Source organism: Eretmochelys imbricata, chromosome 15 (assembly GCF_965152235.1).
Source record: "Eretmochelys imbricata isolate rEreImb1 chromosome 15, rEreImb1.hap1, whole genome shotgun sequence".
Lineage (NCBI taxonomy): Eukaryota > Metazoa > Chordata > Testudines > Cheloniidae > Eretmochelys > Eretmochelys imbricata.
The window spans coordinates 3,560,299-3,583,145 of record NC_135586.1 but is presented as its reverse complement, the minus strand read 5'-3'; the positions used below and the strand labels follow the sequence as shown (position 1 = coordinate 3,583,145).

Sequence of the window (22,847 nt, the reverse complement as noted above, 5' to 3'; positions counted from 1 at the left end):
GCATGTGTGTGTGTATGGGGGGAGGGGGGTGTTGCAGGATACCAGCATACAGCCAGCCACGTTATGGGAGGTTGTAGGGGCAACAGACTTTGGAGGCAGATGCAGAGAGGGTGTTGCAGGGGCAGCAGCTCGCAGCCAGACATGCGGGGGGGCGGGGGCAGCAGCTCGCAGCCAGACACGCGGCGGGGTGGGGGCAGCCAGACACGCGGCGGCGGGGGGAGATGGCGGGGGCAGCCAGACACACAGGGAGGGGGAGGGGCAGCAGCGCGCAGCCAGACACACGAGGGTTGCAGGGGCACGCGCTGGGGCGGACGGTATAGGGGCGGGGGGGGGGCACCTGCGGTGGCTGGCGCTTGATCCCAGCCAATCAGAGTGCGGGAGCGGGTGTCCGCACACGCGGGCAGGGCCCAGCCGTCCCCCCAAGCAGAGGCTCCGCTGCCGCTGCTACTCCCCACAGCCCCGTGCGCGCGCCAGGCGGCCAGCCCAGCCGCCGCGCTCTCTCGAAAGGACGGGTTCGTCACGTGACGTGAGCGAAGCCGTTGCGGCTGGCGCCATGCCTCACCTGTCACGTGCTTCCGGGCCCGGCCAATCATTGCCGAGCGGCGAGGCCCCTCCCAAGGGGGAGGCGGGGCCGGTGCGGGCGCAGCCTGCGAGCGCGGCGCGCGCGAGCGAGCCCAGAGCAGACAAAGCGGGACCGGCGGCGGTGGCAGCAGGGCCTGGCCCGCTCGGCGAGGAGCAGGCGGAGGCCGCGGGGAGGGGCAGCGGGGGACTCCGGCACGTGCTGCCGGGGGCGGCGAGCGGGAGCGGGAGCGGGGCTCCTACGCGGCGGCGGCGGGGCGCAGGGGGGGCCTGCCGGGGCGTTGGCCCCAATCGGCGGCGAGGCGCGGGCTCGAGGTCCGCAGCGGCGTTGGCGTGGGCGGACCCTCCCCGCATGGCGGCTGCGCCCGGGGCAGGTGGCGGCCCCTGCGACGGGCCGTGACGGGCGGCGGGGGAGGGGCGGGCGCGGAGGCCTCGAGGTTCCCGCCGAGGTGCGTTGATCGGGGAGCGGGAGTGGGGCCTCGCCGCGGCGGCCGGCGCAGGGAAGCCCCGCAGCTCGGCCGTGGCTGGGAGGCCGTGCCAGCGGGCTGGGGGCCCGGAAGAGCCCGCTGGGCGCTGCGCTGTGCCCGCCTGAGGTGGGGATCTGGGGCAGGGGCTGCCGGGCAGCCCGGGCCAGCCATGGCTTTTACCAATTATAGCAGCCTGAACCGGGCCCAGCTGACCTTCGAGTACCTGCATACCAACTCGTGAGTATCCTGGCCAGTGCAGAGCCCTTCCTACCATTGACCAGCTTGGGCCTGGAGGTTTCTTTTCGCCTCTCGGTCGCCCTGTGGTGGCCCACCCACAGCCACTCGCGGCCAGTCTTGAACTTTGGACACTCATTTTACAAAGAACCGATGCCAAATTGCCTTGCTAATCCAGAAAGGGTCCCCAGAGTCTTCCCGTCTCCAGGCTACTCTACAGTGTTTGAACACAGGCTTCAGCTACATAAGCATGATTTGTATCTTCAGTATAATTCAAGTCAGCTGGAGCCATTTATATCAAAACCAGATGAAACTCGACGGTGGATCTTAAGGAATGAAATATTTATGCTGCTGCTGGTTACTCTTCTTGATCAAAGAATCTTAACAGCAACAGAAAGGCAGAATCCTTTAAAGGTGTCTTCAGGAAAGGAAACCAAACAGTTGAAGGCAGTTTGCAAGAAGGATGTTCTTTGTGTTTGGTTTTCTCCCCAAAATAACTTGTCTGCTGAGGAAACTGATATTTGTCTTTTCCCTGAAGGATCTGTAGATCACAGGGTAAGGAAGACATGCAATAATTTTTGCACATGCATTGTGCCTTTCACTCAAGGATCACAAAGCACTTACCAATATTAAGTATTACAACACCTCTAAGAGGTAGGTAGGTATTATACCCATTGTAAAGATGAGCAGACAGAGAGATGACATGACATGTCTGAGATCATACGTCAGTAGCAAAACTGGGAATAGAATCCAAGAGTCTTAACACCTAGGCCCCTGGAGCATTTATTAACAAAGGGACTCTTTTTGTGTATCTGCTCATGTGTGCATTGTTTTAGAAAAATATAAGCACTTTACCTAAATATCTGATATTGTAGGATAGCTGTTGGAAAGTGTAATACGTGGAGAGAGATTGGAAAAAAGTGGTCTCCCTAGAGTTTATAGAATGTGCTTTTGTGTAGAGTAATTTGAATATGAGAAGTCATTCTCTTGTTGCCTCTTTCTTGATAAAGGCAGTTTTTCCTTTAGAACGTTTTGTTTGGTTAACACTTGCATGTTTTATTCAGTTGTATTTTTGAATGTTTCCTTTCTGCCCCCAATTGGCTTTCAAGGATTGTTGTGTTTTGGTACAGTGTATTGGAAGTCCACAAAAAGGAAAATGTTCTGATAGAGCTGATTCAGCTATTTTGAGTTTGGCTATTTTCATCTAAGTGTCAGAACAGTGGTTCTCAACCTGTTTACCATTGTGTGCTGCAACCAAATACTACCTCAATGGCCCTGAGGATGTCACATGGGTCGCAGCTCTGTGCTGATTGGGCCACAAGTGGCCCGCGGGCTGCATGTTGAGAACCACTGGTCTAGAACTGGTTCTCAAAGCCGGTCTGCTGCTTGTTCAGGGAAAGCTCTTGGCGGGCTGGACCGGTTTGTTTACTTGCCGCATCTGCAGGTTCGGCTAATCGCGGCTCCCACTGGCACGGGCCAAGGGATGGGCCAAGGGACGTGCTGGCCGCCCTTCCTGCAGCCCCCATTGGCCTGGAGCAGCAAACAGCAGCAAGTGGGAGCTGCGATCAGCCCAACCTACAAATGTGGCAGATAAACAAACCAGTCCGGCCCACCAGGGGCTTTCCCTGAACAAGCAGTGGACCGGCTTTGAGAACCACTTGTCTAGAACATACCCAGTGTTGCTCCTGGAGTCAAAGTGACATTGGTATTTTAGGAAAATCAAATTTGGTATACTGACACCTGTCAGAAATCTGCAGATTGCAAGTAATCAGCTGTGTAATGCTGTCTAGGAGGGAGGGAATTCCATAAAGCACGAGGTTTTGTTATCCTTACAGTAATATGTTTGGGCATAACAATACAAACTAGTGATGGATTCTCTGGATTTTGGTCAGTTGGCCATTGGAGGAACCATACCTCTTTGTCTTTATGGCTGCTTTGTAGAAGGGGGAACAAGTAGAAGAATTGGCTATGTCTGCTTGTGTTAATAGGAGAAATATAGTGCAAACGTAGGTTTTGATGGTTTGTCTCATCTGTTACCTTTTTTCAAATACTGAGGCAAAATGAGAGTGAGGGAGCCTCAATGGTATGCTATGGCATCATCTGGCTCCTTTAGACATCTACGGATAGAGCCAGAGCACAGAACCCTGACTGACTTTTACCTTAAGTTTAGTTCTAAATTAAATTGTGAAGTTTTTTATTAATAGTACTAGATATAGAAGAGAGCTGGATTACTTGGCAAAGTTTTGAGTCTCTATAATGATTGCTCTTGGCAAACGGTAATTATTTCCAACCCATGGATTGAAAAAAATAGCAGTTATACCTCTTGGGCACAGGAGAAGATAGTGGCACTATGTCATTTGAGGGACAATGGTGCTGTGGTTCCAGTCATTGCTTTGCCCTATAACTGGTACAGTTACTTTAAATGTTGTTAGGTCTTCTGGTTGGTGTATGAAGACCGGGAGTTGAGACTCCCGAGTTCAGTTCCTGGTGCTGTCATTGACTGACCAAGAGACCATGATGTCAAGTCGCTCTACCTCTATGGCTCAAGTCTTAAATATCCAACTCCATGGCAAACTGGATCTAAATTGTGCTTTGAGGTCCCAAGATTCTGCAGTGCTCCAGTATGGCAGATTGGAAAGTCTGCAGCATCTGCATTTCAGCTACAAAATGTAGATTTCTAATAAATGAGATTAACTAGTACAGTCATTATAGTGAAGCATGTTTATTTTTATATTAAAGTAATTTTATGTTGTCATCACAGTTTCAGTTCTTCATGGATTTTGCATCGCATAATTGCATGATAGAAGTTGTTAGGAGGGAAGATGGAGGTTTTGGAAAATAGGTGAGGCACAACTAGGGCTTTTGACATCCAACAAGTGATGAGCAGCATTTTGAGATTGTGGAATAAGTACCTTAGTTGGTTGTTTCTCTTCAAATGATCAATAGTAAAATTAAGAAGTGACATTTTAAATTTTAATCTGTTTCAGAATTAACTCTGAGATGAGTGAAGTATTCATCTTTCAGAACCATAGTCTCAGGCAATTGTAGACTAAGGAAGACACTGTCATGTTTTCATGGTTGTTTTCATAGTCATGAGAGCTAGAAACTTTTTAAATGACAGATTACGTTTTGAAGCACAATCTCTGACTGCGGAACTGAAAAATACATAGTTCCTGATTATAGCTGTTTACTTCTTAGGTTTTGTCTACTGGGAAAATGAGTTGTGGTTTTTAAAAAAAACCTCAACCCGGCATGAACTAGTATGTTTTAGTTAGCACGTTGCTAAACACTATTTACCAGTTCAGGTAGATTCATGTTTTTTAAAAGGGTTAGCTGGTCGCCATTAGTCATGACACTAAAGGTCAACCTCAGGGGTCATGGCTAACGGACGAACTTGTTTTTAGACATTATCTGGTGTGTTTGACAGCTTGCTAATTAAAGCATTTAAATATAACTCATTTTACTAGTATAGACAACCTAAGAGTTGTATTAAGGCATGTAAAAGACCTTTGTGATCCTTTCATGAAAAGCTCAATGTAAGGTTAAAGTATGGTTATTATTAACACTTAATTATGGATCCCTAATACAACAGATGCTTTAAAATTAGCTGGTCTTTTTTCCTTTTTGAGAAAAAGTTAAACTGTGTTAACTATTAAAAGCTATTGAGTAACCTGGTACAAAATTATATTTTAAAATGCTTGAAAACTTTTTAAAAAGAGATGAACACAAAAATGCACATGGATCTGGCTAACTTGTCTCTCTGTATGCTTGAATGTGTTTGCTTCAACCAACTATGCATTACAATTTGTTAAAATTTGTACCACTAAATTTATCTTTGGAAATAAATCTTCTAATGACAGCCTGCGGTCAAGAGTTAATATTTGTGGCCAAGTTAAAACGAAAGCTGGCCCTTTAACTAGAACTGACCTGTTAGACACAGTTAGAATGACAGACGTATATTTAAGTGGAAAAGAAGTTTTATTTTTTCTCCGATAGCTGCTCAATAGATTTGAGAAATTAAAAAAAAAAAGCAGCTTCTTTACGTGTTAAAAATATTTTCTGCCTATAAGTGAAGGATACAATAAGCCAATGGATGAAGGTTTTGTTACAGTAATAACGAGAAGACAGCTCTGTTTGCTAACAGGATGCCAAACTTCCAAAGTAGAATTTGGTGCATTGCTGGGACCTCCTTTGCTACAGAGAAGATGACTTATCATGATTCTGTGGTATTAATTAGGTGCCCATTGCTTTTACATACCTGTAGGATCAGGAATCAGATTGGTTGTTGGGTAGGATAGGCTACCCTTCCAAGCTCCACTCACAAAATAATTCCTGTTCACTTCAGATGTTGCTCTCAATAGACTGTGCAGATGTTCAGAATATAATCACACCTGCTTTCCGGGTTGCTTGAATTTGGCTTCCATTCAGTGTGGTCTGAATACATCATACCCATGGCATTGTTGTGTTCCTTAGGGCTTGGCTCCCTCTTGGTGGTGCTCATTTTTGAGTGGGAGGTTGTAGTAATAGTACTTTCCCAAGCCCACCTATTCGTGCTGTCAAAATGAACTATGCCTCAGAGTAGATTTTGTAGATCTTCACAATATATTTCCTCTTCTTACGTGATTTGACTGAGCAGTGAAATAGCGAATAATGAAGACACTTAAAGTAGAGACATCTGAGTAAATATATACACTGAAATGAAAGGGAGAGTTTACACCTCTCAGAGCTATTGTTTCAGACTCTTATTGCAAACTTGGGCAGATATTACTGCATTAGTTAGATTTGATTCATGTTTTTTGACATGTTTACAACCGAAACAGCTCATGGGCTTTTTTCTGTACAACAAGAAAGCATCTTGTGAGAGAACCATTACACTGTCAGGCCTTGCATAGGATAGATGGAAGTTAAGTACTTATTTGTCAGGTAGTTTTGACATGGAGGAAGTAGGTATGTTGTTGCTATGAATGAAGATACTTATTAACAATGCAAATCAGCTTCTTGGCTTGGTTTTTGAGTTAACATTCGACTCTGATGATCTTTAAGATCATTTTGAGAAGATGCCATTTCTGAGAGTAAACTTTTTTATACATACTCCAAAGAAACCTACATGTTAATATGCCCTAACTAGGGATAAATATTTTTGGATTTCATTTCACCTCAGTTTTAGCGAGGTTTCGTCTCTTTGCCTCAGTTGATATGAGGGAACTACATTGTTGATAGGCATTCAGATACCACTGTGATGAGTGCAGTGGGAAAAAGTTAGTTAGAAAAGGGTTAATCATTTTGTCGCTCCTTAGATTATGGTGTGATGGATCTGTTTTTTCAGCCCTTTCATTTCTGTGATTGTTTTGTTTCTAAATCCATATTTATATCTTTTTTAATAACACAGCAAAGCATATTCTTAAATATTTGATTCACTAAGTTTTAGTTTGAAGTGTTTTGGGATGTAGTGTCAAAGGTGCAGAAGTATAACGTATATTAATTCTGACTCATCCATTTGCTTGCGACTATCCACTCTGTGGAACATTCTCCAGATATATTTTCAGTGGACTGTGTTTGTGGGTTTTTGTAATTGTCTTTAAACTGATTGGAGTACTGGAAATCTGTGCATGAGGGAATTTCCGCACTTTCTGTGGATTTAGCGATTGTGGTACTGGTATTCCTGTGTTCTGTGCAAATTTTAAGCTTTCATTCTAAAAGAAAATAAAGTTTCTAGCTCTTCTGGTTATGAAGAGAACCTTCGAAATGTAAACTGATACAGGGCTCTCTCATCCTTAGCCTGCAGGTGAAGTGAAACAGTGTCTGAAAGATGTGAAGGGCTGCATTCGTATAAATGTAGTGATTCCTGAAAGCTAATGTCAGCTTCTTCATTGCTGATCACTTTACCAGAAACATCCCATCCTTCTGAACCTATGGGTGCAGCCTGAATACTACTACTTTTATTCTAATCAGAGTTCAGATGATAGGTCCGTTCTAATGATTTTTGTAGTGGATATGAAAGTTTAATAATAGTTATATATCTGACAGGCTCATTTGGACAAAATACCTTTATAATTAGGTGTTAGTATTAGGGCTGTCGTTTTAATCGCAGTTTACTCGTGATTAACTGAAAAAAATCGTGATTAAAAAATTAATTGCGATTAAGTGCACTGTTGAACAATAGAATACCAATTGAAATGTATTAAATATTTTGGGATGTTTTTCTACATTTTCAAATATGTTGATTTCAATTACAACACGTACTCACTTTGTATTTTTTTATTACAAATATTTGCACTGTAAAAATAAACAAATAGTATTTTTTAATTCACCTCATACAAGTACTGTAGTGCAATATGTTTATCGTAAAAGTGCAACTTACAAATGTCACTTTTTTTTGTTACATAGCTGCACTCAAAAACAAAACAACGCAAAACTCTAGAGCCTGTAAGTCCACTCAGTTCTACTTCTTGTTCAGTCAATCACTAAGACACACAATGCTGCCCACTTATTATTTACAGTGTCACCAGAAAGTGAGAACAGGCATTTGCATGGGACTTTTGTAGCTGGCAGTGCAAGGTATCTATATGCCAGATATGCTAAACATTCATATGCCCCTTCATGCTTTGGCCACTATTCCAGAGGACATGCTTCCATGCTGATGACACTCCTTGAAAAAAAATGTTAATTAAACTTGTGACTGAACTTGTTGGTGGAGAATTGTATGTCTCTGGCTCTATTTTACCCACATTCTGCCATATGTTTCATATGTTAGTAGTCTCAGATGATGAGTCAGCACATGTTCAATTTAAGACTGCTTTCGCTCCAGATTTGACAAAATGCAAAGAAGGTACCAATGTGAGATTTCTAAAGATAGCTACCGCTCTTGATCCAAAGTTTAAGAATCTGAGGTGCCTTCCAAACTCTGAGAGGGATGAAGTGTGGAGCATGCTTTCAGAAGTCTTAAAAGAGCAACACTCCGATGCAGAAACTACAGAACCCGAACCACCAAAAAAGAAAATCAACCTTCTGTTGGTGGCATCTGACTCAGATGATGAAAATGAACTTGTGTTGCTCCACACTGCTTTGGATTGTTATCGAGGAGAACCTGTTGTCCGCATGGACGCATGTCCTCTGGAATGGTGGTTGAAGCATGAAGGGATATATGAATCTTTAGAGCACTTGTCATGTAAATATCTTGCGAAGCTGGCTACTAAGAGTGCCATGTGAACATCTGTTCTCACTTTCAGATGACATTGTGAACAAGAAGCGGGCAGCATTATCTCTTGCAAATGTAAACAAACTTTTCTGAGCGTTTGGCTGAACAAGGAAATAGGACTGAGTGGACTTGTAGGCTCTGAAGTTTTACATTGTTTTGAGTGCAGTTATTTTTGTACATAATTCTACATTTGTAAATTCAACTTTCATGATAGAGATTGCACTACAGTACTTGTATGAGGTGAATTTAAAAATACTATTTCTTTTTTACAGTGCAAATATTTGTAATAAAAAATAAATATAAAGTGAGCACTGTACACTTTGTATTCTGTTATAACCGAAATCAAGATATTTGAAAATGTAGAAAGCATCCAAAATATTTAAATTATATTCGATTATTGTTTAACAGTGTGATTAATTGTGATTAATTTTTTTAATCACTTGACAGTCCTACTTAATGTTCTTGTAAAGTTCAGAGTCAATAAACGTGCATTTTTAGCTCTAGATGTGGCCCACTCTATACTGGTCATTTAATTTAACCAGGGAAGGAACACCATTCATCCAGTTTCTGCATTTCCCATAGTTTAGCTGAAGTTCTCACAGGGTCATAGCTAGTCTGCATTTGAAAACCGATTAGCTTTTGAAGATGCAACACCATGTTGGATGTACAGCAGAAATTTTACATCTATGGGTCTTTGACAAAAAAAGAAACGAAGGTTTTAAAGAAAACGGAACAAGAGCCGGTAAAGGGTTTTGCTGGAAAAGAGTACCGCAGAGCAACCACGTGGAATGTTACAATTTTGGATTGGGCACCTCTTACGAATTATGACAATTAAGAACTTTGGACTCAAATATTCTTCAGGATTATAGTGAACTGGGATTCAGTCAGAGAAATTTTGACATTGAATTCCTAAGATCATACGATTAAACATACCATGCTGGCTCATGAGCATCTTTTTCTGGATTAGCAACAGCTGCAGCTACTGATTTCTCTGGCAAATATCACCTGATTTGTGCAACAGTAGTAAGCATGTGAATGCATACCAAGTTCATATTTATCAGAAATTTAAATCTTGGAATTTGAAGAGATGCTTTTAAGGAAAAGAAACCTCCAATCCTGTGCAGTGTAGTCATTGCCAGGGCATCTTTTATTAGTTAAAATGATTTGATTTAGTTAGTTTAAAAGAACCAGTCAGTATAGTAAGTAATCAAGGATTCACATGTATTGATTACTTCTTGCTAGAAGAGTGCCAGTCAGTGATTCACTGTTTTGACACCTCGTAATAAGGGGAACTGGAATATAATTTTCCCCTTAGCTAATACTCTTAATGCCACTACACAAAGATCACAGTTTGAATCAAGAAAATCTAAACTTAATATTATTTAATCAGTAGCTGTTTTATTTGTCCCCTGTTTTTGACAGTACTAGATGACCTCCTGAGGTCTCTTCCAACCCTAATCTTCTATGATTCTATAAATAGTGCACCACTAATTTCTAGTTTTGTTACATTGATTGGCGAGGAAGTATGTTACAAATTAGTTAGAAACTTGATAAAAATTAGTTTGACATACATATTAAATTGAGAGATATACAGTCTCCTTCAATATTGCAGTAACCTTCCTGACTCTCAGTGTTTGACATTTCAGAACCACTCATGAGTTCTTGTTTGGTGCCCTTGCTGAGCTTGTAGATAATGCCAGGTATGTATTTGAGATTGTGTTTGTATTGGGAGCTAATTAAGTTGCTGTGGTTTATCTAGCTTACATATTTAGGGTAAGCAGCTGAGTGACCTTCACTACCAGTAGATCTTAAGAAGAAAGATGTAATGCAGAAGCTTATAGCTGAATGGTGATGGTGCACCTGTGTCCTACATAAGATACAGGCCCTGCCCAAGAGGAGGACAGGGTCCCATCTTGAAAAACTGATAGTGTAAACAGCTAGAAAATACGAAGTGTGTTGGGAGACCAAGAAGGATCAATTTTACATCCTTTTTTTCCTTAGCCTTTTGATGTGGTTTTGCATTCTTGTGCTTTGTAAAAGTGAATTTTATGGCAGTTTGAAGAATAGGAAGGGCATCTGGTGCATTGGGATAGGGAGGGGGGTTCCAGACATGAAGGGGAGCACAGACTCCGAAGAACTCTTGCTTGAGTAGAAGGTAAGTGATGTCTTTCAAAAGCTGAAAGAATCTTGAAGTTGCAGGCTTATTCCATCATGATGTACAAAGATATTTTTTTCTTCATGTACTTGTTTCTCTCATGAAATGAGTGTCTGTTACAGAATAGGTATTTGCATTGTAACCAGGTTTAATTAGTATGCAGCATCAGTGTCTTGTGGTGGAGTTTGGATCTGAACAAGGGAAGGCCAAAAATGCAATGGTACACCAAAGTCTCTTCGATTTCTTTTAGGGGTGCTGATGCTTAGCCTTAGAGAGACATGGTGTGTGAGGTAATATCTTTTATTGGATCAATTTCTGTTGAGAGACAAGCTTTCGAGCTTACACACAGCTCTTGAAGAAAAGCTTTGTGTAAGCTCGTCTCTCACCAACAGAATTTGGTCCAATAAAAGATACTACCTAACTTGCTTTTTCTCTTTAATGTCTTGGGACTGATGCGGCTACAACAACACTGCATACTTAGAGAATTACACAGTTTTTGATCCATAATGATCACTCCTGTTGAAATTCCCACTCATACATGCAGAATCCTCTTGGGCTCCTAGAGTGTTTCACCTTCATTCGCTCTTTGGACGCTGATTGTGTTTTTGTTACTTTGTAGAGATGCTGATGCCACGAGAATAGATATTTATATAGGTAAGTCAGACTTGTCTTTCCTTCGATGCCAGCAATGTCAGGAGGACTGCAAAATACACCCAGCAAATTACGGATTTACAAGTAGATAAAATGGTACTGGACACACTCCCTAAGGTCAAGTGTCCCATTAGTAATGCCTTCAAATCTATTACATTTCTAATATCAAAAAATCATTCAGAAGGAGAGGTGTAGGAGGGTGGTGAGGGGAGCCTTGCATTGTCTTTAGATGGGTCTTGAATCTACTAGAATCCTGTACCAGAGTAAGGGAATCTTATAGAATTTAAGGCCAGAAGGGACCAATAGATCATCCAGTCTGACCTCATGTAGCACTGGGTACCAACACCACCCAGCACCCGCCCACTAACCCGACAACTGAAATGAGACCAAAGTATTACAACCCACAGGAGACCAGAGTATTATGTGATATAGGCAGAGAATAGGAGGGACCAAGATGTACCAGTGCCAGAGCCCTCTGCACTGGCAGGGAAATGATTCCTTGAGATAAACCCAGATAATCCTGGCAAGTGCCCTGCACCGACATGCTGCAGAGGAAAGTGAATAACCTCCAAGCTCACTGCCAGCTCTGACGTAGGGTAGAATTCCCTCCTGACCCCACATATGGTGATCAGTTAGACCCTGAGCATGTGGGCAAGAACCAGCCAGTCAAGCACCTGAGAGAATGCGCAGTGTCACCTCTGAGACCAGGGCCTCTCCCAAGGTCTCATTTCCAGCTGTGACCATCTCTTAATGTTTGCCCCCACAATTTCTGTTTGGAGACTGTTCCAGAACCTCATCCCTCTGATGGTTAGATACCTACTTCTAATTTCCAGCCTGGATTTGTTCATGGCCAGTTTATATCCATTTGTTCTTCTGCCTACGTTGTCATTTAGCTTAAGTAGCTATTCACCCTTCCTGGTATTTATCCCCCTAATGTATTTACAGAGAGCAGAAAACCCCCTGCAGCCTTCTGTTAGCTTTACTAAACAATCCAAGCTCTGGGCCCTTCATTCCCCTGATCATCCTAGTAGCTCTTCTTTGCACCTGTTTCAGTTTCTCATTTTGGAACATAGGTGACCACAATTATACACAGCTTGATTATTTACTTCTCAGAAATTTAAGATGTAAGCTTCCTCTACTTGCCTTGATTTAGCATGTGAGCTTAGACTACCTTTCTTTCCTGATGAAAGAGAGTAATAATTTTTCTGTAATAAAAACACCTACAATGTCATCTGCTCCTGTTTTTCTCTACTAAGAGATTTTATTGATGGTGACTAACCATTTTGTAGTTGTACCACACAAAAGTCAGCTTGAAGTTTGAGTCCTGCTTGCTGTACTACTCCAGTCATGAAAACTGTTTGGACGCTTTCAAATAATTTTTAATTCCCCTTCCTATTTGAGTGTAATGGTTCTGTTAATTCTTCTCTTGTTGTAGAAAGACGAGAGGACCTGAGAGGTGGCTTCATGCTATGTTTTTTGGATGATGGAGCAGGAATGGATTCAAGTAAGTGACAGGAAGTTGTATTTGCAGTGTCAGGCTGAGGAAAAATAACTTTAATCCTTACAAGTATTCTGCCAGTGTCACATCCCTATGGTTTTGGTGGGCGCAATGAGTGATGCATGTGGTATAAAAACTTAGGTCAGACAATTAAATCAGCAGTGGCACAAGACAGAAATTGAAACTGATTGTCACACGGAGTCTATACAAATCCATGTCACATCTGCAAGGGAGACTAAGAGCCACCTTTGCCTCTGCCATGGAATCAGCGAAACGGTGACGAGAATAATTAAACCAGACTTCCTTCAGTCTGTCTTGGACCCAAATGTGTCCTGCTGAGGAGTTCTCTGCCTGCTTTGCAGAAAAGTCTGGCTAAACTCAGGAAGCTTTTCCAGGACCAAGCAGATGGATTCTGAAGACCCTCTTTCACAAGTTTGACTCGGGCACATCACTACTGGACCTCTAAGAACTATGGGAAGTCCATGCCACCAGATAAATGAATCCTTTACTCTCATGATTAGTGACACCCACCTAGATCATCTGCTGATCCGAAGCATATGAATACCTTATCCCAGAATGGTATTGGCTGCCATAAAATTTGCAATAGTTTAACATGGGTTGCAGAAGATCTTACCAATCAAAGCCCTGTCTGTCTTCCCTTCTTTGAGTAAGGTTATTAAGAAAGTGGGGCAAAAAAGATTCCAGGAGCACCGCTATATCAATAACCTAGAAGTTTCTCAGTCATTTATTTGATTAATTGAGGTTTGTACTAACTACATAAGGGCATCTATCCCAGGCTCTGGGTACTCTTGGCAAACTATACAGTTAATAGCAGACTCAGCAGTTGATTTAGTGAGAACACAGTTACAGCAGCAACCTATCAGCATAACTACCTCTGAAGTGCCAGTCTCAGCCTTTCCCTCAACTTCCTGTGGGCCAGGGAGACAATTTGGGTCTTACAGTGTGTCCTGAAGGTTAACACATGTTCGTCTTTTGGTCTTGGACAGAAGGCAGACATCCATGTTAATATTTTAAGACTTACCAGCAACTTTTGACACTGCCTCTCTGTATTACAGCCTTGTCGGGGTGACCTGGCAGGATGGGTGGAGTCACACTGAATTGGCTAAGTGTCATTTCTTGTGGACCTATCCGACAGGGTTATGGTGGTTGGTTTCTAGTCTTCCCTGAGCGCTCTCATCTGTGGAATCTTGCAGTATTCAGACCTGTGTCTATCTTTCAGCATGTATATTGAATTACTAGAAGATATTAGAGGATGATATGGCTTCAGTAGTAACAGTTCATGACAACACTGTGCATCAGAGATGAATTATATCCTTTGCCAATTGACTTGGTGCTTGAGTGAAAGTGTTGGTTCATCCTTGGTCTGGGAAGGATAAATGCGATCCTTGTAGGAAGGGGGAGGGGAGGTGCTTTGAAGAATTGGATGGAACCTGGTCTTTGCTCTTTCAGATCATCTGCCATTTAAGTTGATATGCAGCTCTTACTGACTCCTCAGCAGGCCAGAAGAGTGATTCTTTGTGATGCAGACCTAATCACAGTGATCTGTGTCTTCATTGCCTCCAGGCTGGATGACCACAATGGGTTCTGCCAGTAATGAAGGCCACATAGGAGCCATGTGGAAGCTCTACCTCGTTCATTATGCAGCACCAAACTTGAACAGAACTGCTGAAAAGAGCATGTTGCTGTGCATGCTGCACTGGATCCCCATCCAATTCCAGATCTTCCTGAAGGTCTCAGCTCTTATATGTGATGGTTTAGGATCTAGCAATCTCAGAGGTGATCTCTCTCTGATACCCACTCAGGGCAGATGTTGCAGCCAACTGACTTCAGGATGAAACTTGCAAGGGCCTGTAGGAGGTCATCTACCAGACTTTCCTACCACCAGAAATCAGGCTGAGCCTTGTGTTCAGTGTAAAACACTTCTCTGTACAAGCCTCCCCTCCAAAAATGTGGTCTTAGAATGGCTTGGCAATGTTTGTCCTGTAGACAGACCAGAACAATCTCACTTAAACATGGAACTCAACAAAGGAAGGATGAAATATATGATGTGTTGGAACAAATGTTTGCTTTCCCTGGCTGTTCATGTGGCTCTTTGCTACAAAAGAGATGAGCATGTTAGAAATACCTTCATAACTCTCCATACTTATGGCATTGCAGCCCAGATATACTCATAGTATCTTCTAGTAGCTTCATGTACACATTGAACAGAACAGAACCCTATGGTACTCTTGTTCTCAGCTTGAGCTCTGGCTTCAAGTGCCATTGTGGGAAGGCATTGGTCTTGGAAAACCATTCTTGAATCCAGTGAGCTTGCAACATCATAATACCTGGCAGATGTTTGGTGAACACTTGGCTAAGGCAGTGGCAGATGCATCAAAAAAAGGGCCAAGAAATCTTGCCTCCCTTTAAACAGACAAGAGAATACAGGACATTCCAAAAGAACAGTCTGTTCCTCTAGAGCCTGTTCTTTTCCAGGTACCATAGACAGTGTGGCAGTTCTCAAGAAAGATTAAATAAACCTGATAGGTGAGGTAGAGGTTAGGGGAGACTTCAAACCAACTCCCTCCTCCAGAAGATGTCAAACACCTAGTTTTGACGCTCAGTGTCTGAGGCCCAAAGCCAATTTGAGGAGAGACTTCTCTTTATGGATTGGTGGGTGCAAATGTCTTTGACAGAGCAACCTCAGAGAATGAACCAATTACTCTCTATCTTAGAGCTGTGTTTAGTCTTTCCTTATGGCTAGGAACATCCAAGAGAGTCAAGATATGCACAGGTTTGTTACCTATCTTTAAAATTGAGCTATAGAAGGAGTTTCCCAAAAGAGGCTCTACTCAATTTTATTCTTAATCATGGATGTTTAGTGGCATCTGGGTGGTGGTGGACCTCAAAGACATGAAGCAATACCTGCAGAGACAAAGGGCTAGTCTACACTGAAAACTTTTATCAACATTACTGTGTCTCAAGGATGTGAAAAATCTACACCCCTGAGAGACATAGCTATGCTGATTTAATCCTTGGTGTGGACAATGCTAGTCCAATGGAAGAATTCTTCCATCTGTCTAATTACTGCCTCTCAAGGAGGTGGAGTCACTACAGTGACGGGAGAACCCCTCTCATTGCTGTCGTGTCTACAGTGAAGCGCTACAGTGGTGCAGTTGCAGTGCTGCTGCTATGCCACTGTAGTGTTTTAAGTAGACATTCCATATGTAAACCCAGAACCCACTCTCCTTGCAATCTCTGAAGAAGGCATATTTACATATTCCAATCAGGGCCTCCGACAGAAAATGCTTGAGATTTGCAGGGCTCAACCCACTCATATTGCTACCTCCCTTTAAGTCTGTTCAGAAATTTTCCAGTGTATTGATACCTGCCTGGACACAAAATGGTATATACGTGTCTGTCCTTTCTCAGATAACTATTGATCTGTGCTCCTTTAAAAGAGAGAGGCTTCAGGACACCCTTGTAACTGTTCATCACTTGGTGCATCGTGGTATCTTAGTTGAGAGTTGGTCAGCCAAGAACAGGTTCATGCAAGGGCAGGCGAGCTCTGATCTAGTATTGACAGTGGAGACCACAGATGGCAGCCTATATGGCTGGGAGCTAACTTCTAACAAGACCTGTACCAGTATTTAGAAAGCCATAACACTGATTACAAAACACAACAGCTGATCCACACATTAACAGACAGCGCTCTTCTACACAAAGAAGCTCATTCCCTCGTAGTTTGGGTGGGAAAGTTGCCTGTCCTTGTGTAGCCTCTGTCAGGGGTTCTCGAACTGGGGGTCATGACCCCTCAGGGGGTTTTGAGGTTATAAGGTGGGGGGTTGTGAGCTGTCAGCTGCTACCCCCAAATCCTGCTTCGCCTCCAGCATTTATAATAGTGTTAAGTTAAAAACACTTTTTTTTTTTAAATATTTATCAGGGGAGGGGGGTCGCACTCAGAGGCTTGCTGTGTGAAAGGGATCATCAATACAAAAGTTTGAGAACCACTGTTCTATTTGAAGGGTAATCTCAATTTCCTGGCTAAGCTGATAGCAAGTAGATCCTGTAGAGTGAAGCCTTCACCTATTCCTCTTCTCAACAAGAAAATATGGAGAGCCAAGGAGAGGGGCAGGTAGCTGTTTCACCCCCCCCCCCACCAAAAAAAAAAAAAACAACTTTGTTCCCAAGAGACCCATATTTTTTGCTCATCTATAAGGTTTTAGAAGCAGCAGACATGGGTGGTCATATGCAAAATATCACCTTTAAGTCTGTCGTATCTTCCTGCTCATGAACTAGGGTTCTCCGTAAGCTCAGGGGAGATTGGGTCTAATCATTCTCATCTCATTATGGCTGAGAAAGCTGTAGTTCTATGACATAACAGACTAGGCCATGGAACATCCAGTGTGCTTAACATACAGAAAAGCTCCTCTGGCTTATCCAGACCTCAGAGGGCTCAGATTTCAGAGGAAATGGTTACAGAAAAGAATATTCTGAATAATTTCTGTTCTTCTCAAGGAACCATTCTACCAATAGACAATATTCTCTGCATGTCTTGACATTTAAACACTGAGGCAGAAATAAGCAAACCTTAGACTAATGCATGCCTCTCAACGGGCCTGAAAATTCCTCAATAGGCATATGTCCTGAGAGTTTGTAGACCAGGCAAGATTTACTCCCATACAGTCATCCAGAAGGTTTAGAATCATTCATACTTAAGATGGTCACAGACCTCCATAATAAACTGTTATCAAACTGTTAACTTTACCAGATGCCTAGTTAAGCCATTCCATTGGTCCCTCCTGTCATCTAAGGTTATGTTCATGTCTTCCATGCTGAGGCCTTATTCATAGAATGCTGATAGAAATGCACTTGCCACACCAAAGAAGCGATACTTTAATTTTGGAATGGATCTGATTTTTTTTTATTCAAACATCGATTTAAAGGAAGAGTTTAGACATCTAAATCCTTCATGACCACATGGCTATGGTGTTGTGTGTTGGAAGCATGTAAAGCTAAGGGTTCCCTCTGAAGGCTAATTTGTTTATCCTTCATCTTATGATTCATGAGGTTGTATCTCTTTTATGAAGAAATCGGCAAGGTGACTACATGGTCCGGAGTTGTACCTTTGCTACACTTGAAATTAGACATCCAAGTGTGTTCCGGTTTGGTCTTGGCAGGAAAGTGCTGGATGCCATAGCATCACAATGAACTCAAGCCTCTGTTGTGCCTAGTTCTTTTTTCTGTGCATAGATACCAATGAGCCTTAGAAATACCATGGATCAATGGGTAAATTCTGGCTCCAAACTAATACCTTCCCTGTACAACTGCATTTCTGATTAAAATCCCGTTATCGGGATCAGTGGACCTGAATATGAAGAATGGGAAAAGGAGTCTATCTGAAAATTTTCCTTTCTTCAATAATTCAAGTCCACTAACTCAACCACTTGCTATATGGTTCTAGGTACTGGGATATTTATTCAGTGGTTCTTTGCTCTGTGCCCTGTGGACAACAAAACAACAACTAAGCTACAAATAATATGGCTAAAGTTATAGTATAAACAAGTTCTATCGTTACTGCTCACTCCAACTAGTTTGTGCTTCAGTGCCAAAGTTATAGCACTCACCCTGTGATGTGTAGGTCTGTCTCTTCCCTCAATGCTTCATGGAATCCAAAAGCCTATTGAGGATTAGTAGACAAAACAAGGAGCCTTGTTAGGTTTTTCAGACGTGATTCAAACACTCTGCCTGTTTGCTTTGGCTAATGAGGACCAATTAGTGGACTGGTAGCTGGTCCCTAGAGGTAGATCCCTGAGCAACTTCCTTTAGAATACAGTGCAGTCAGAAAGCAATGCAGCTATACCATTTATTCACCAAAAACTTGCATGAAAAGGAACATGAACATAAAGCTTAACTAAAGATATTTGTCATGCAGGCTGGAAACTTAATTTAAAAGGACAGGCAAAGAACCATACACATAGATGGGGTCTCTACTGCTACGACCACACTAAAGCATCAGTCTGTTTTCTTTGGTCACACATTTAGAGATTTCAGGGTTCCTGGCAGGTTGTTAGGGGCAGGGAGATGAAGGCACTCTTTAGCCCCCTCTCCCAGAGGAGAGAGATCACTGCAGCTCTTAAAAGCTGCTCTGAAGTGTCCTCCCCTATTTAGTTTGACTTGACACAAAATGGAATTTCCATGAGTATTTAGACCTTTAGAGCCAGTCATATTGATCCCCTTGGCATTCCAGTCGTCTTGTCTGAACTAAGGAATTTCACATAGTCTTTGCATTTGTAGATTTTCTTCCCAATAGATTCTTTGTGATAACTCTGTTCTTCTTTGAGTGATGGTTCCTATATGTATTCCAAACACAGGTGCACATATGCGCTGGAGCTGGAAGTTTTTTTCAGCAGTGTCAGTTGGCCCGCATGTGCATTGTACATAGCCTCATGGTGCAGGCAAGGTTATATGAGACTGTGCGGGACAATGCCCCCTCAGTTCCCTCTTACTGCTGCATGGTTGGAGTTGGAATCCTTGTTCCTCCATACTCGTAGCTTGCCTGCAAACATGCTTGTTCGTTGTACAGTGTTAGTATTTCTTTCTTTTTTCTATAGTTTTAATCCTCACCGCATCTGGGGCCAAGCTATGCCCCTGCTTCTCCCCGGCACTATGCCCCACGTTCGGCAGTTCAAGAACTGTTTGTCGTGCCCTTGCTCATACTCCATGAGTCATGAGTACCACCACTCCCTTTATTGCCTTGGGGAAGTCCATCTAGCTGCCCATTGCTAAATCTGCCACCCCTTCCTGCTGTGGGGCTCACCTGTTCCGCCTCCATATGTTCCTCATGGAAGAGACTCCCTGGCTGCGTACCCAGTCTGACCAGGAACTGTCAGTTCTGATGGTGCAACACCCTTCACCAGTGGTGAGCCCCCCACCTAGCACTTCTCGCGCCTCGGATCCAAAGGTGCCGCTGGTGCCAGAGAAGTCCCAGTGTGAGTCGCAAACACTCTCATGGGCATTGTAGCAGCCCCTGTCACAGACTGCTGCCAAGCTCAGTGTTCCCTCTCCGAGCAGCGCCCGGTCAGGTGAGATATCCTGTGTAGACACATGGTGAGCTTCCCCAATCTGAGAGCAAAGCTAAAAAGAAGCGTGAGGTGTCAGTAACATCGAATGCACCACTGGCCTTATTTACCTTCTCAGGGCACCTAACCTTCGGTCTGGGCCCCTGCACCAGACCCAGACAGCTCAGACTCAGAAGTGGAGCCGGTATTGATGGGTTCCGACAGTCCCTACCATCACTGCTCCTTGCTGGATGATACCCTGATTTCCCCCCACCCTCTCGCCTCCTGACAGTCATAAGTAGTATCAGGAGCTGCTGCAGAGGGTTGCTAGTAACTTGGGCATACCCCTGGAGGAGCTCCAGGACCACTACCACCACCAGTTGCTGGATATCTTCCAGTCCCAGGGACTGGCTTGCACTGTGTTGCCCATCAACGATGCTGTCCTGCGGCCAGTGTGGATGGTCTGGCACATGCCGCCTCCCATGCCCAAATGGGCAGATAGCCGGTTCTTTGTTCTGTCTTAGGAAACAGACTTTCTCTTCTTCGCTCCCCCCACCCACCCCTTTCCTTGGTGGTTCACACGGCGACCAAATGCTTGAGGCATCATATGCATGGCCAGCACACAGGGTGGCCAAACGCCTGGCCCTTGTGGGCCAGAAGGTCTACTTTTCCATGGTGTTGCGGTTTTGCATTTCTAATTACCAGGCTTTGCTAGCAAAGTATGGCTTTAACAATTATGCCAAGCTAGCAGAGAGTTCCTGGATGACTTGCCATTGGACAAATGGCAAGGCTTCCAGGCCCTTGTGTAAGAAGATCACCTGACTGACCAGATGAGCCGCCAAGAGGTGGTCGATGTCGCAGATGCATCCTCCTGCTCTCTTGCAACTGGCGTAGTCATGCACAGGGAGTCGTGGCTGCCATCCTCTCGCTTCCAACAGGAGGTCAAGACCACCATTCAGGACCTCCCCTTTGATGAAGACAAGCTGGTCTCATCAGTCTTTGCCAAGTCCCTTCGCTCCCTGAAGGACTCAAGGGTGACGCTTTGGCCTCTAGGCATTTACATCCCACCACCCTGGTGAAGACCAGCAATAACAACCCTCCCAGCCCCAGTCCTGTGCACCATACCAGACCGCTATCTCCACTGTGAGGATGCTCCACCTTGAAGACACTGATCCCAGTGGCCCCAGACGTCTGCTCCTGCCACAGCCACCTCTTCCTTGCCTCATCAACCACATTTTTTTTACGCAGAAGTTTGACGCTGAGAGTCCCCTGCATCACCACCCTCGTCCTCCCATCTCCCCCGTTACCTTTGGGGCTGTCTTTCCCCTTTTCCGCACAACAGGAGCAAGATCACCACAGACTGTTGGGTGCTGGGGGTTGTACGGCACGGTTACTCTATCAGGTTTCTCACCTCCCGACTTCCCTGGGCTCCCACGAGGGAATCCCTGCCACAAAACGAGGCAAATGCCCTCATCACCAAGGGCGTGATAGAACCGGTGCTCCACCCCTTCATTGGCTAGGATTTCTACTCTCCGTGTTTCTCATCCCGAAGAAGGGTGGAGGGCTCCGCCCTATACTCAATGTCCAGATTCTCAACACCTTCATCTGCAAGACAAAGTTCTGTACGTTCATTTCACATTGATTATTCCCTCCCTTCTCTGAGGAGTCTGGTTCACAGCTCTCAGCATGAAAGATGCGTACTTTCATATCAACATCCACCTGGCTGACCACAAATTTTTTCGCTTCCGTGAGGGCACTAACCACTACCAGTTCAGGGCCCTTCCTTCGGCATTGTGACAGCCCCCCACGGTCTTCACAGAAGAGTTTGCAGTAGTGGCAGCACAGCTCCGGAGTCTGGGATGCTCCATGTCCATATTTGGACATCTGGCTTCTCGTCACGCCTTCCTGCACCAGGCTACATCCGCCATTCACGCTCTGCGCTCTCTCCTCGCCACTCTGTGTCTGCATTAATGAGGAGAAATCGGTGCTCATCCTGACGCAGACGATCCACTTCCTTGATGCTCCTCTCGAGTCCATGGCAGCTGGGGCCTTTCTCCTGGCAGGCCGCCTCGCCGCCTTGATGGCTGTAGCTGTGGACCTTCACCGCAACCCCCGCACCACAGTTCACCTACATAACGATGTATACCCAATTACACATGTGCTATCTACAGCTGTAGCTCCTGTCAGTTGCCTGACCTCATGCAACCCACTTGGATGACACACTGCTTGTTCCCTGCTCGGTTTGGGCCTCCCTGGTCTGGTGGATCGACTCTCCAAGGTGTTCTTCAGCACCCCCTTCACCACACCTGTCCCAGCTGTCACCTTGACCACAGATGTCTCCCTCACCGGTTGGGGCATTCTCTGAGTGAGCACATTGCCCAGGATTTTGGATTCAGCATGAGGCACACGAGTGCATCAATGTCCTCCAGCTTTGAGCAGTCCGCTTGGCTTGCCGCATGTTCCTGCTACTCATCTGTGTCAGGTCAAATCCTCTGACAAGATCACGGTGGTGGCTTACATAAACAGGCATGGTGGCACCAAGTCTCTGTCTCTTTGTACAGAATCCATCCACCTTTGGAACTGGTGCATCCGCCATCGTGTCACGCTGAACGCAGCATATCTCTCAGGCACGCAGAACTCCATGGCCCATGTGCTCAGCCAGCACAGATACCTCAATCACGAGTGGGAAGTCCATGACCCCACTCTCCATTCACTCTGCTATGCCTGGGATACCCCTTGCTGGGATCTTTTTGCCATGTGAGAGACCCACAAATTCCTCCTTTACTGTTCCTGGGGGGCCACGGAGCCCAGCTCCTAAAGTGGTGCTCTCTTGCCTTGGGGTGGCAAACTCCACTATGCCTCTCGCCCCATTTCCCTCCTTCCCAAGGTGCTACAGAAGATCTGCCAGGACACAAGCCACAATACTGCTGATCGCTCCATTTTGGCCCGGTCAGTTGTGGTTTCCCAACCTCCTCTGGCTTTCTGCCTGATCCTGGACCTCACC

At 44.5% G+C, this 22,847-nt stretch overlaps 1 protein-coding gene across 3 annotated transcripts in view; it reads left to right on the top strand.

Annotated features, from left to right (window-relative positions):
* Positions 1-905: 905 nt before the first annotated feature.
* The window catches only part of MORC2 (MORC family CW-type zinc finger 2), a 120,431-nt gene continuing 98,489 nt past the window's right edge, over positions 906-22,847 (top strand). The window contains exons 1-4 of one of the 3 annotated variants that reach the window (XM_077834865.1): positions 906-1,283; positions 10,125-10,178; positions 11,253-11,287; positions 12,720-12,788. In XM_077834865.1, the coding sequence (XP_077690991.1) occupies positions 1,216-1,283; positions 10,125-10,178; positions 11,253-11,287; positions 12,720-12,788 (226 nt within the window). In that variant the 5' untranslated portion in view covers positions 906-1,215. The remainder of the gene's footprint in view (positions 1,284-10,124; positions 10,179-11,252; positions 11,288-12,719; positions 12,789-22,847) is intronic. The other 2 variants (XM_077834864.1, XM_077834863.1) reach the window with 2 other exon arrangements.